The sequence below is a fragment of the Daphnia magna genome, linkage group LG5, assembly GCF_020631705.1.
Source record: "Daphnia magna isolate NIES linkage group LG5, ASM2063170v1.1, whole genome shotgun sequence".
Lineage (NCBI taxonomy): Eukaryota > Metazoa > Arthropoda > Branchiopoda > Diplostraca > Daphniidae > Daphnia > Daphnia magna.
In genome coordinates, this window is record NC_059186.1 from 11653604 (window position 1) to 11664621 (window position 11018).

Below are 11018 nucleotides of genomic sequence, written 5' to 3' on the forward strand. Positions count from 1 at the left end.
CATGCCCGTGGCCTTTTTATTTCAAGGATTTCCCCACCCTTCTTTTCTTATGCACGCATACAAAAATTGAAAAATGAAAACAAAAACCCCATTTTCTAGGAAAAAAGTCTCGCTTTTATCTACACAGCGCAGCTACTAGAATTCCAGAACGTCATGCTCGGACAATTCTGTTGCTGGTTTTTGCCAACTTATTACACCGCAGGTCCGTCACACGAGTTGATTTGGTATGACATCAACAGAACGTCTATCAATAGAATAATAATCTCACAGTTACACACAAACAATTTTCAAATAAATGAACAAGAAGAAATTGAGGGCAATTGTCGAAAGATGGCAGTGCCACCTGGTAGTATCCCAATATAGCATGGAGCTAAAATAGAACTAACTAAAAATAAAACTCGCTACTCGCTCCGCAATTGGTCATTTAACATGTATATTGCATAATTCAGAACAACATTATTTTGTTTTGGCGCGAGAGTATAAAAAAATATACACACAGCTCGTTCGATCATCGAAAAAAAAAGAGGGGGGAATTATGTAAATCGGATTCGGGAGAGTGGATTCGAAAAGGAGGTGGAAATTCCGGTAAGAATGTCGGTGGAGGAGGAAGGCGTTGTTGTGAAAAGTTGTCGGTGTTGTAAGGTGAAGTCGGAAGAAAAAAAAGGAGGAGGTATACTGGCACTGTTTTGATCATTTTCTGTAGTGATTTTCGACTTGAGAATTTGTGTGCGCGACAAACCGAATTGTTTCAAGAAAATCTGGGGGAATAGGAAAGAATTGAAGATTTGGTTTCATATTTTCGGGAGCGCAGGAGTAAGAAGGGACATGAGGAAATTGAGAAGAACATCGTCAATTCCCAGCAAAAACCCCACAAAGTCGTACTTTCGCTTGAAAAGAAAAAACTTATTTTTTAAAAAAGATAAACAACAACGCACAGTTTGATTTGATTGGTTTCAGAAGGGGGGCCGTTCTAGGGGAAATATATAAATCAAGAGCGAGGGGAAAATGAAGAAAAACACGGTAGTAGTATCAAATTCAATTCAAAACGAGGACAAGAGGAGAGAGAGAGAGAAAGACAAAATTATAATATGTGTATCGTCAGTCGTCTTGTAGTCGACTTTTAGAGCCAATTTGAGAATGGAGGAGGAAAAAATTTCGAATTATTTGAGTTGAGAAGAATTGTTTATAATTCCTCTTCTCTCTCTCCGTCCACCCCCCCCAAAATACAATATAGTGTGTATATCATCATCGTGAAAAAAAAAAAAAAAAGAAGAAACGGTATTCTTTTGGCTCTCTTTTGAGGAAAACCGAAATAAAGGAACTTGCCATACATTTTGTCTTTATGGATATGAGATGAGAGCGGATCAACACGAGAGAGTATAAAGTCAACGAGGAGAGAAAGAGAGGCTAATATGCTACGTGTCACCGAGCTTTTCAAGACACACACACACACACACGCGCAGTCACACAGACACACACACTTTCGTCGTATAAATTGTGTTTTTTCATTTGGTTGTAGTCTTTTTTGTTTTTGTTTTGGGTGGTGCAGGTGTTCGCGCGCGCAACACCACCATGTAAATTGTCAATAGGAAGAAGTAAAAATCATGGACGGGCAGGTGGTCGCGCACACACACACACACACACAACGGAAGAAATAACAACCCTTTTATAACGTGTCCAATAAGCTGAAACCCACTCCATTGTCAAAGGAATTGAGCAGCTCCTGAGCATCTGTGCCAAACTGACCGCCATTATCGCCGGAAATATTATCCAAAAATTCCAAACTGAAGTCACTGTTGTTACTTGAACTGACACCACCACCGACACCACTATTGTTGGCGGCTTGTTGAGAGTTGTTAAATTGCTGCTGCTGTTGAGGTTGTTGCGGTTGTTGAGGTGTCTGCTGCTGCATAGTTGCCTGCTGGCCCATACCGCCGGCCTGGGACTGTTGATTAAACTGTTGCTGCTGGGCTGCTGCAAACTGTTGTTGAGATTGACTGGCAAATTGTTGTTGCTGGCCCGCATTGTTAAAATGCTGTTGTTGCTGCTGAGCAAATTGCTGTTGTTGTTGATTGGGATTGAACTGCTGCTGCTGCGCAAATTGCTGTGCTTGGCTAAACTGCTGTTGTTGTTGAGATACTCGCATGTGTTGTTGCATGCCTCCCTGTTGCTGCATTTGCATACTTGTCATTTGCATCTTCTGCTGCATCATCGCGTTGCCCATATTTTGCGAATGGAGCATTTGCTGCTGCTGCTGTTGTTGCATAGTCAAAGTCACCTGTACAACAACTCGTGATGAGTAAAACAAATTGAAACGGACACTATTTCAATGAACAAACCTGCTGCTGTTGTATGTTTTGTCCCTGATTTCCAGCATGCATGTACGACGTCTGCTGTTGCATGTACGTTTGCTGCTGCATTCGAATGTTGTTGGGGTTGTTGGCGGCAGCTTGCTGTTGTTGCTGCTGCTGAAAACGAGCCATTTGCTGAGCTTGTTGAGGCTGTTGAACTTGCTGTTGTTGTTGAACCTGCTGCTGCTGTTGGACTTGCTGTTGCTGCTGTTGTTGTTGTTGCATAGCCGCCATTTGCTGTTGCCTCCAGGCATTCATCCCGTCAGGACCGACCGTCACGTTTGGCGGCCGTTGAGCTCTCACCATTGGGTTTCCACCCCCACTATTGTTGTTGTACTGCGGCCGATTCATCATCATGTTGTTACCACCACCGCCACCGTAGCCTCCCATGTTGTTCATACCTAGACAACCGGAATAACAAGATTTTTAGAAAACGGCATTTCAATGACGTCATCTTGAGATATAAATCTTTACCCATCATGCCCTGAGGTTGTTGCTGTTGTTGAACCTGTTGTTGAGGATAGTTCATCATGGGCCGTTGCTGCTGTTGCATCTGCTGCTGCTGGAGCATTGGGGACGTGTTTCCATTGGGAGACGGTCGTCCAACCGCTACCGCTTGAGCGGCCACCATTGGTCGGATACCTGGCCGGATGGCCGGTGGATATCCTCCCCCTACCACTCCTTGCTGTTGCTGTTGATTACCAGCAGTCATCATACCCATGTGCTGTTGGCCCATCATCACATTAGGTTGCTGTTGTTGCTGTTGTTGGTTGGGTACAACAGCAGCAGCCACAACTCCACCGGGTGTCGAAATTCCACCGGCCATCATTGGCGTTTTGTAATCGGGTGGAGGTGGACGCGTCATTCCCTGTTGCTGTTGTTGATGTTGCTGCTGTTGTTGCATCATCTGCATTCGCATCATCTGTGGGTTTTTAATTTATGAAAGACGTTGATTACTTGGCTTGTTTTGAGGGGCAGTGTTGCAATTTACCTGTTGCTGTTGTTGGGCTTGCTGTTGTTGCATAGCTTGTTGCTGTTGTTGCGCCGCTTGTTGCTGGACGCTCAGAGAGGCTGGCATTCTCGTATTGGCTCTCAAATGTTGTTGTGTAAAATTGATTGTTTGCGTTTGACTGGCCGAGTAAGTGTAGGAGTTCTCCATTCCTGGTTGTTGCTGCGCTTGTTGTTGTTGCACAACTTGCGCTTGAGGTTGTTGCTGCGCTCCAGACGGCTGTTGAACGGTCGCAGACGCCGTTTGATTTTGATAAAACATCGATTGCTGCTGCTGCTGCTGCTGCTGTACCATATGCTGCTGTTGCCTCATTTGCATGTTGGCCATACCGGCGTTGACTTTGACATCCGCCGACATTTGCATGTGATGAGACGCAGCCATCTGCAGCAAACGAATAAAAAATAAATAAAATAAAATGTCGGTTAGTTTTTTTTTGTTTTTGTTTTTTTCGAAAATGAACAACTTTACAAACTGGCCACTAGATGGCATATAAGCTCATTTAGAATTAACTAAATAACAAGGCATATTTGTATGTTGTACGTGAGTTCTTAGAAAAACACAGTATAGCATACATATATATATATATATCTATTTCCAAGGGAGGGGTATGGAGCGAGAAAGAGCCCTCAAGGGGAAAAATGTCCAATGACCGAAAAGAGGCCACTCAACCTGTGTTTTCCATGGCCCTCTTTCTCTCTCTCTTTCTCTCTCATTTCTTTCATTCTTTACTTCTTCTACCGTTTCGTATATGCTCTCCCTCGTTCCCCTTTTGTGGGCGATAACAACATTCAAGAATTGAAACTGAGCTTTTCTCTCTCTCGTCACACACAAAATGAATGGAAACAACAACACAACTTTGAGGTCGTGTGTACATATGTACGCACACTAAGTAATGCGCACTTTTTTTTTCCCCCTGAAAAAATTAAAGAAGAAAAGGAGGCCACCATCTAGTAACAACTTTTTTCTCTCCCAAAAACAGACTCGCTAAAAACAAGTCAGACACATTCTTCAATTCTTAGTTGTTGTGTCGCGTTTCCTTCTTTCGTGTCCCCAACTTCCGCTCGAGTGATTATGCGGATGAATGTGGAATGTTAAAAAAAAAAAAAAAGGGAAGAGACAGAAAGAAAGAAGGAATGAAAGAATTAAAAAAGAGGGGCGACACATCCGGCGACGTTTTGTGTGCTGCCTCCGTATGTTAGTTGGTAAAGTTAGACGCTGCGGGCCATTTTTATTTTATTTTTTTTTTTAAACTTGGGTCTCTGTGTCTGCTCCGGCCGAGTGAGTGAGCGCGCGCGCTTTGCTCTCTACCGCTGACCTTGAGGGTTATAATATCCCATGCCACGAATACCTCCTACTCCCTGGGTCTCTTGCTACTTACTACACCGGACCTCTCTCTCTCTCTCTATTGTCATGAAGAATTGAGGGCATATCTCCCCACATACACCCCAGAAAAGAAAAAAATATTACCTGGATTTGTTGTCCGTTGTTGTTGCCACCGCTGCTCATGTGCATCTGTTGCTGTTGAGTTTGGCTAAATTGGACGCTAGCCGAAGCAGCAGCCGACGGTGGAGGTGTCCGACCACTAGTGCTACTCGTATTACTACTTGTAGTTGTACTCGTCGGTGTAGGTGCTTTGCGAGCGTTAAATTGCTGCTGCTGCTGTTGTTGTTGTTGCTGCATTTGCTGAGGGGTAGGTGGTCCCATGGGACTTGTTTGGCTCATTGGAACAGGTGATGATTTGGCACCGGGGACTTGATGCTGTTGTTGGCTACCAGGGATACCTTGCTGATGCTGCTGTACTGGCCGTCCAGGTCCAGGGCTGTTTCCTCCCAGCGGTGAATTGGCAAAGTAGGGCATTTCCTTCTTAATCATCGGACTATTGGGACCATAACCACCTTGACCGGTGTAGGGTGCTCGATTCATAAACTGATTAGCTTGTTGCTGTTGCTGCTGTTGCTGAGTTGGACCTTGTGCGGATGCATTGTTGTACTGCTGTTGCTGAGGCTGCTGTTGATGCTGTTGCTCTTGAAAGTTGCCCCGCATCCGCATGTTATTAACGACAGGCGGATGATGAGGAGGAACTAAAGGTGCGCCTTGATTGGCCATTGTTGGAGGAGCCGAAAGACCCGTCGAGGCTTGATTCATCGATGCCGGAGTCATGCCCATTTGGGCTTTGTGTTGATGCTGTTCCGCCATTTGCTTCAACGTCAATGCAGCCGGACTCAATTCCGGACCTCCGGAATTGACACCAAACGGCTGCGGCATTTGCCTATTATTCATACCGCTGGCGGCGCCATTATTGTTGTCGACCGTCCTTTGCTGCTGTTGATGTTGTTGAGCGATGGGCGGGGTGTTGTTACTTTTCGTCGAATCAACAAACGATCCAGCTGGCGCACCAATGGTGTTGTTATTAAACGCTCCGGTTGTCGACGATAGCGTGGCCGTACTGCAACTGGATGTTGTTATACTCGTCGTACTCAAGATGGATGACGACGTGTTGTTGCAACTACTTGAACTATTACTCGACTGGGCGTTCATGCTCATCGATTTGCCAATATCCAGCATGGCTGCCTGAATTTCTCGGTCGGCTGCTTCAACCTCTTCCTGTTTGAGTCGTGAGACGATCGAGTCGACCGTCCGAGATCCATCGCTTATCAAAGGTGCGCCAAACGGATCGGACAACAGCCCTCCTACACCTACACCGCTCTTGATATTCGTGTCTGTCGTGTCGAAATCGAAATCCTCCATGAATTCAGGAGGCAGGTCGTGTATCTCAGAGATCAGATCTTTGAACGTGTCCGCATTGATGATGCCATCCGATGTGTCTTCCGAAATGAAGCGTTCCAAATTCGCTAAATCAGCAGCCGTTTCGTCCGAATCACCGTTCAATTCGGCCATAAAATCGGGCGTGTCGCAACGTTTCTCCTTTTTCATTTCGGGTGGCCCATCTTGTCCGTTGGATGGCGACACCTGAGTCTTTTTTTTTTTTTATTTGAAAAAAATGGTTTTAAATTAAATTAAATTTCAAAACGATGAGCATATCATGGCGCAACGATAATGACCGGATGAGAATCATTGATAATCATCGTAATTTAAAACTCACCTCGCTCTTGACGGATGTGTTGGTGAGCGTCTTGACAGAGACGCTGGTAGCGCCACTGGCACTAGCGGTGAACTCGAGTTGCTGGACGATTTCGACCGAGAATTTCGCAGGGCCTCCACCAGAGGCCGTCGCTGATGAGCTGGCCGTCGTCGTTGTCGTGCACTGGATCTTGGCGGCCGGTGGGCCGTCACCGGACGACGACGAGGAGTGATTTTGATTTTGTTGCTGCTGGGATGATCCGTTCATCCCGCTGGACTCACTCCCTCCTCCATCGCCGCTCTCGTCCAGCGGACGCTTCCCGTACTTATTCTATTCGTGATAAACATAATCGTCATATTTCTTTTTATTGATTGATTGATTTCCCTCCAAATATGTTTGAAATGTGTTGCAAAGGCAGAGGGGAAGAAGAAAAAAGGGAGGAAGAGAAAATGGTTGCCGGGTCGATAATCGAATGTCGGTGTAGGAAGAAGGAAAAAAAAAAAAAAAAAGAGAGTCAAAGCCCCCCCCCCTCCCCTCACTTCACTCTTCTTTTTTGGCGGAGTAGGAGGCGGACAGTCAAGGAGAGTTAGGAAGGGTGGTAAAGGAGAGACTACTAGTCCTCTTTTATCCACAGCCAAAAAGGGGATCAATAGTTCGCGGCGGAGTTAGAGAGAAGGAGGTGGCCCAAGTCCTTAACACACGCACACACACACACCACCCCCATCTCCGGGATATCTCACAGTAGTGTATGTGGAGATTCCGGCCCTCCCTATTGGCTACCTGGACCACCCCGTGACCGAACTGAGAGCCCCCCCTCCTTTCCCTTACTACCCCCTGCACACGCACACACACAGACATACTGGTGTAGTAGTACTCTATCAGTGATGGCTCGCATCAACGCCGCTGATTGGTCCGACACGACGACGAACAAGAAGTTGAAGAGAAATGAGAGAGCGCGACAGTTCTCTTCTTCATTTCTTTCTTCTTCCTCTCATTCTGCCCCGAGGTTCAATACCTTTCCTTTCTTCCCCCCCCCCTCTCTCTACACGGTCAAAGAACCTTGTGTGTCTGCTCCGAGTGTGTAGGTTCCTCTACTATACTATACGGCCATTCCTCTACACACCTAACATCCTCCTCCTCCTCTTCGATGGCAAAATACAGGACAATGAGGTCACCGACACAAGCACACTAAAGCGCTTGACCCGATCGTCATTGCCATCACGATATCCTTCCCAACTCCTTGAAATTAATCTGCAGGAAAACATTGCAACATTGGTGTTGAAATGTATATATTTTTCTCTTATCCAGCAATATGTGTGCTAAGAAAGACACAAATTGCGGAACAAAAAGAAGAAAAAAAAAAAAGTTCGTTTGCGCTGGTTTCGCTACCGGTGATGGTGGTGAACGACCTCTTTTGATCGCATCTGTTTAACGGTTTTCTTTCTTTTTTTCTTCTGCGGTGCAGTTATAATCTTTTTGCGTTATTCTCTCACGCACAAGTCCATCACATTCTTTTAATTGAATCCTTTTTCTTCTTCCAACAAATAGGGGAGGAGGAGTGCGGAAGGGGTAGCAGGAATCAATGATTCAGCCAGTGGGCACACACATATAGAAAGAGACAAAGAGCAACTCCCCCCTCCACCCTTAGCAGCGTCGCAAAGAGTCAAGGGGATCGATGTGGTGTAGAATCAAAAAAAAAAAGGAAAACAGGAGGTTGTTTTTTTCCCCTTACCGACTGCGTGTTGCCGGCGTGAGTCGGCTCCGTAGCCGGTTTTTGACGTTCGGTGTTGGACGGGCCACCACCGCTACTGATACTAGTAGTACTACTAGTGGAGTTGTTATTATTTCCGCCGCTGCTGCTTTTATTGCTTTTACTATTGCTACTCGTTTTTTTGGCTTTGGGGTCGAGATACTTTTGCTTCAATGCAAACGACTCTTGCATTTGCTGTTCGCACAAAGCTGGTCCGATTCGCTCATAGTGCATAAATCGATCTTGATGATCCTTGGTGTAGACTTCGACTCGCCTCCGCAGTCGATCCACGGCCGCCTGACGTTTCGGAGGCAGCACCTCCGACATTACTCCGCACGCAACCAATAATCTTATTGGCTGCCCGCGCTTAGCTCCACATCCGTTGAGGCTCCTGCTCCGGTCTAGCCGATTGCCTGCTGCTCAATCTTTTGTCAACATCTTTTTTCATGCTGTATCCAAATCAACCTGTAACAGTAAACAGAAATATTCACTTTAATCTTTTGCTGACTATTTTGAATGCATAAGCAAAAACAATATATTTAATGGGTCAATCAAACATTTTGTTTTCAAGTATACTAAACATTTGATGTACCAAAACAACACACAAGGTCGGGGATAAAACGCTACAAAACAGGACAACCTTGGACTCTTTCAAACACACTTGGATACGGTGGCAGTAGTGTTGTGTACATAAAAAAAAAAATACATTTTTTAGTCGTAATGTCTCACTCTCTACGTCATATTTCAACAATGAAACGAAAATAATCATCACACCAAACGTGTCGTATATCTCTGCAATGCCCGGCAATAGAAAACAGTGGAGAGAAAACACAATGTAAAAGAAGAAATTTAAAAAAAAAAGGGCCACTTGTGTAATGAGACGATGGGTTTCCAAATGATGGCCTTGTCTTGTCTACTGCTTTCCCTACCCCTCCCAATCTCCTCTCTTTCCCCTTCCTTCCCAAATTTTCCTTCTCTATTTCGAAAGGGAGTTTCTCGCGCGCTTGTCAAACAACACCACCTAGCGAGCCAGTTAACAACCACTTGACGCGTCACTAACTGGAAATGCTGTAAGAGAATAGATAGGAAGGAAAAAAAAAATAGGAGGAAGGGGGAGACAAAATATTTTCTCTCTCCCCACACCCCGCGCTTCCCAAAACTAACCCCTGGTAGGTTCCAAATATGCTGAGGCTTTTTACACACACTCCCCTCCCTGTAGAAAAGGAAAGAATAAAAGCCTTAACCATTCAAATTTCTGTGTTAAGGGGTCTGCTCAATGAACAAAACCAAAAATGGAAGAAACCAGAAAAAAAACAAAAACAAAAACGTTTCAATTGCAATAGGCACTCAATCAAAACAGAACGTCGAACTATATAAATTAACACGTTTTGACCCCCCCAATCCGATGCGCCTTCACACAGATACATACACAGTGAAATATTGATTGCAATCTCACGCTGGTGTTGTGTGTAACGCGAGTGGAAGATACCCCCTACCTCTCAACTGATTTGAAAAAGGAAGAAAACAACCGGCATGATGAATTATTAGACCTAATCAATTGCCTATTATATGACTAAGCAATTACTTACTCAACAGGTTATATCACAATGCTAATGCAATATTCATCGAGCACATGTCATAACGCCATTTTTTCTTGAAATGATATGATTGCATACCTGCATGCCAAGTTCAAAAAGATCCACACAAATGATGGCGGCTGAGTAATACACCGGGCTATGTAGTAAGTATTTGTAGTGAAGTGGTAAGTCTTAAATTGTGCAATAATCCCAAGACACGAGACTCGGCTTGCTTTTGGCCAGATTCCAGTCGACACAGAGACACACACACTGCAACACCATAGACACACACACACACACACCAACACATACACACGTCCAACACGTAACACACTCGTTAGATATGTCCCCACTAAGTTTATGCCAAAAAAATTAAAGCAAGGAGACACACTCGACACACACACCACACTGAGAAATTATTCGATTTGAAAAAAGAAAGCCAATCGATTGAGTCACTTGAACGTTTCGGATGTGTGTAATGGCGATTTTGGTCTAATTATTCGTTGAAATAGAGAAACACATAGAGATCGATTTCGTCGGGATTTCGTGTGTGTGAGTGTGTGTGTGTCTGTGATTGAAGACGAAATATTTTTGTTCGGAGAAGTTTCTGAGAGACGGGTCTCGATCAGCAGCAAGTTCGACACTGAACACAATGCCACATTGGAGCTTGAGTCTCCCTGCCTCCCCTTCCCCCTTTCCACCCCACCCACATCACCCCTTATACGTCTCTCCTCCCTTTTCGCTCTCCTCTCTTCTCTCTCTCTCTCTCTCTCTCTCTTCTTTTTCTGGGGAGGGGGGCGCGCTTGAGCGTTAGCCGTCGGCACCTTGACCTACACTCGGCGTCGGGCTTAAATTCAAACGGCTATTGCTGCGTCGGCTGCTGGTTTGTACTGGGGAGGTAGACCGAAGAAATATGCGTGTGTGTGTGTGTGTAGATGTATGGGGGATATATGGGGTAATTTTTTTCATTTGGTTTGGCTTTGGCGCTACCACGGAAGGCCACGTAATTCAAACGTCGAACAAAATTCGAATGAATTTTTATATAAATATCTAAACTATGAAGAAGAAGATTTTGCAGAGAGAAAGCTGAAGGATGACGTTTTCGTGTATTAACAGGAGAGAGACGGACTTGACCACATTTCACTTCAAAACCCAACGGAAAGCCAAGCAAAAAAAAAAAAAAAAAGAGAGAGGGAACTCGCTCTTCTCTCGCATACAGCGCCACAGCGGCCGTTGTTGCAGACGTCAC

At 45.0% G+C, this 11018-nt stretch overlaps 1 protein-coding gene across 2 annotated transcripts; it reads right to left on the reverse strand.

Annotated features, from left to right (window-relative positions):
• Positions 1-416: 416 nt before the first annotated feature.
• Positions 417-10419, reverse strand: LOC116922588 (neurogenic protein mastermind). 2 transcript variants are annotated; one of them, XM_032928966.2, is made up of 8 exons: positions 9869-10419; positions 8175-8657; positions 6464-6772; positions 4828-6336; positions 3343-3741; positions 2826-3273; positions 2340-2752; positions 417-2278 (listed from the first exon to the last, which is right to left on the reverse strand). In XM_032928966.2, exons 2-8 carry the CDS (start codon positions 8517-8519, stop codon positions 1667-1669), a joined length of 4035 nt encoding a protein of 1344 aa, XP_032784857.2. In that variant the 5' UTR covers positions 8520-8657; positions 9869-10419; the 3' UTR covers positions 417-1666. The 2 variants fall into 2 exon arrangements, with proteins under 2 accessions (XP_032784857.2, XP_045029615.1); XM_045173680.1 differs by lacking the exon at positions 9869-10419 and adding an exon at positions 8833-8996.
• Between the last annotated feature and the right edge of the window lie 599 nt (positions 10420-11018).

Excerpts from the sequence above, each read along its gene's own strand:
- LOC116922588 (XM_032928966.2), bottom strand. The coding sequence starts at position 8,519 with ATGTCGGAGGTGCTGCCTCCGAAACGTCAGGCGGCCGTGGATCGACTG. Across the intron at positions 6,337-6,463 it reads ACACATCCGTCAAGAGCGAG|ACTCAGGTGTCGCCATCCAA; the intron begins GTGAGTTTTAAA and ends AAAAAAAAAAAG. Across the intron at positions 3,274-3,342 it reads AAGCCCAACAACAGCAACAG|ATGATGCGAATGCAGATGAT; the intron begins GTAAATTGCAAC and ends AAAAACCCACAG.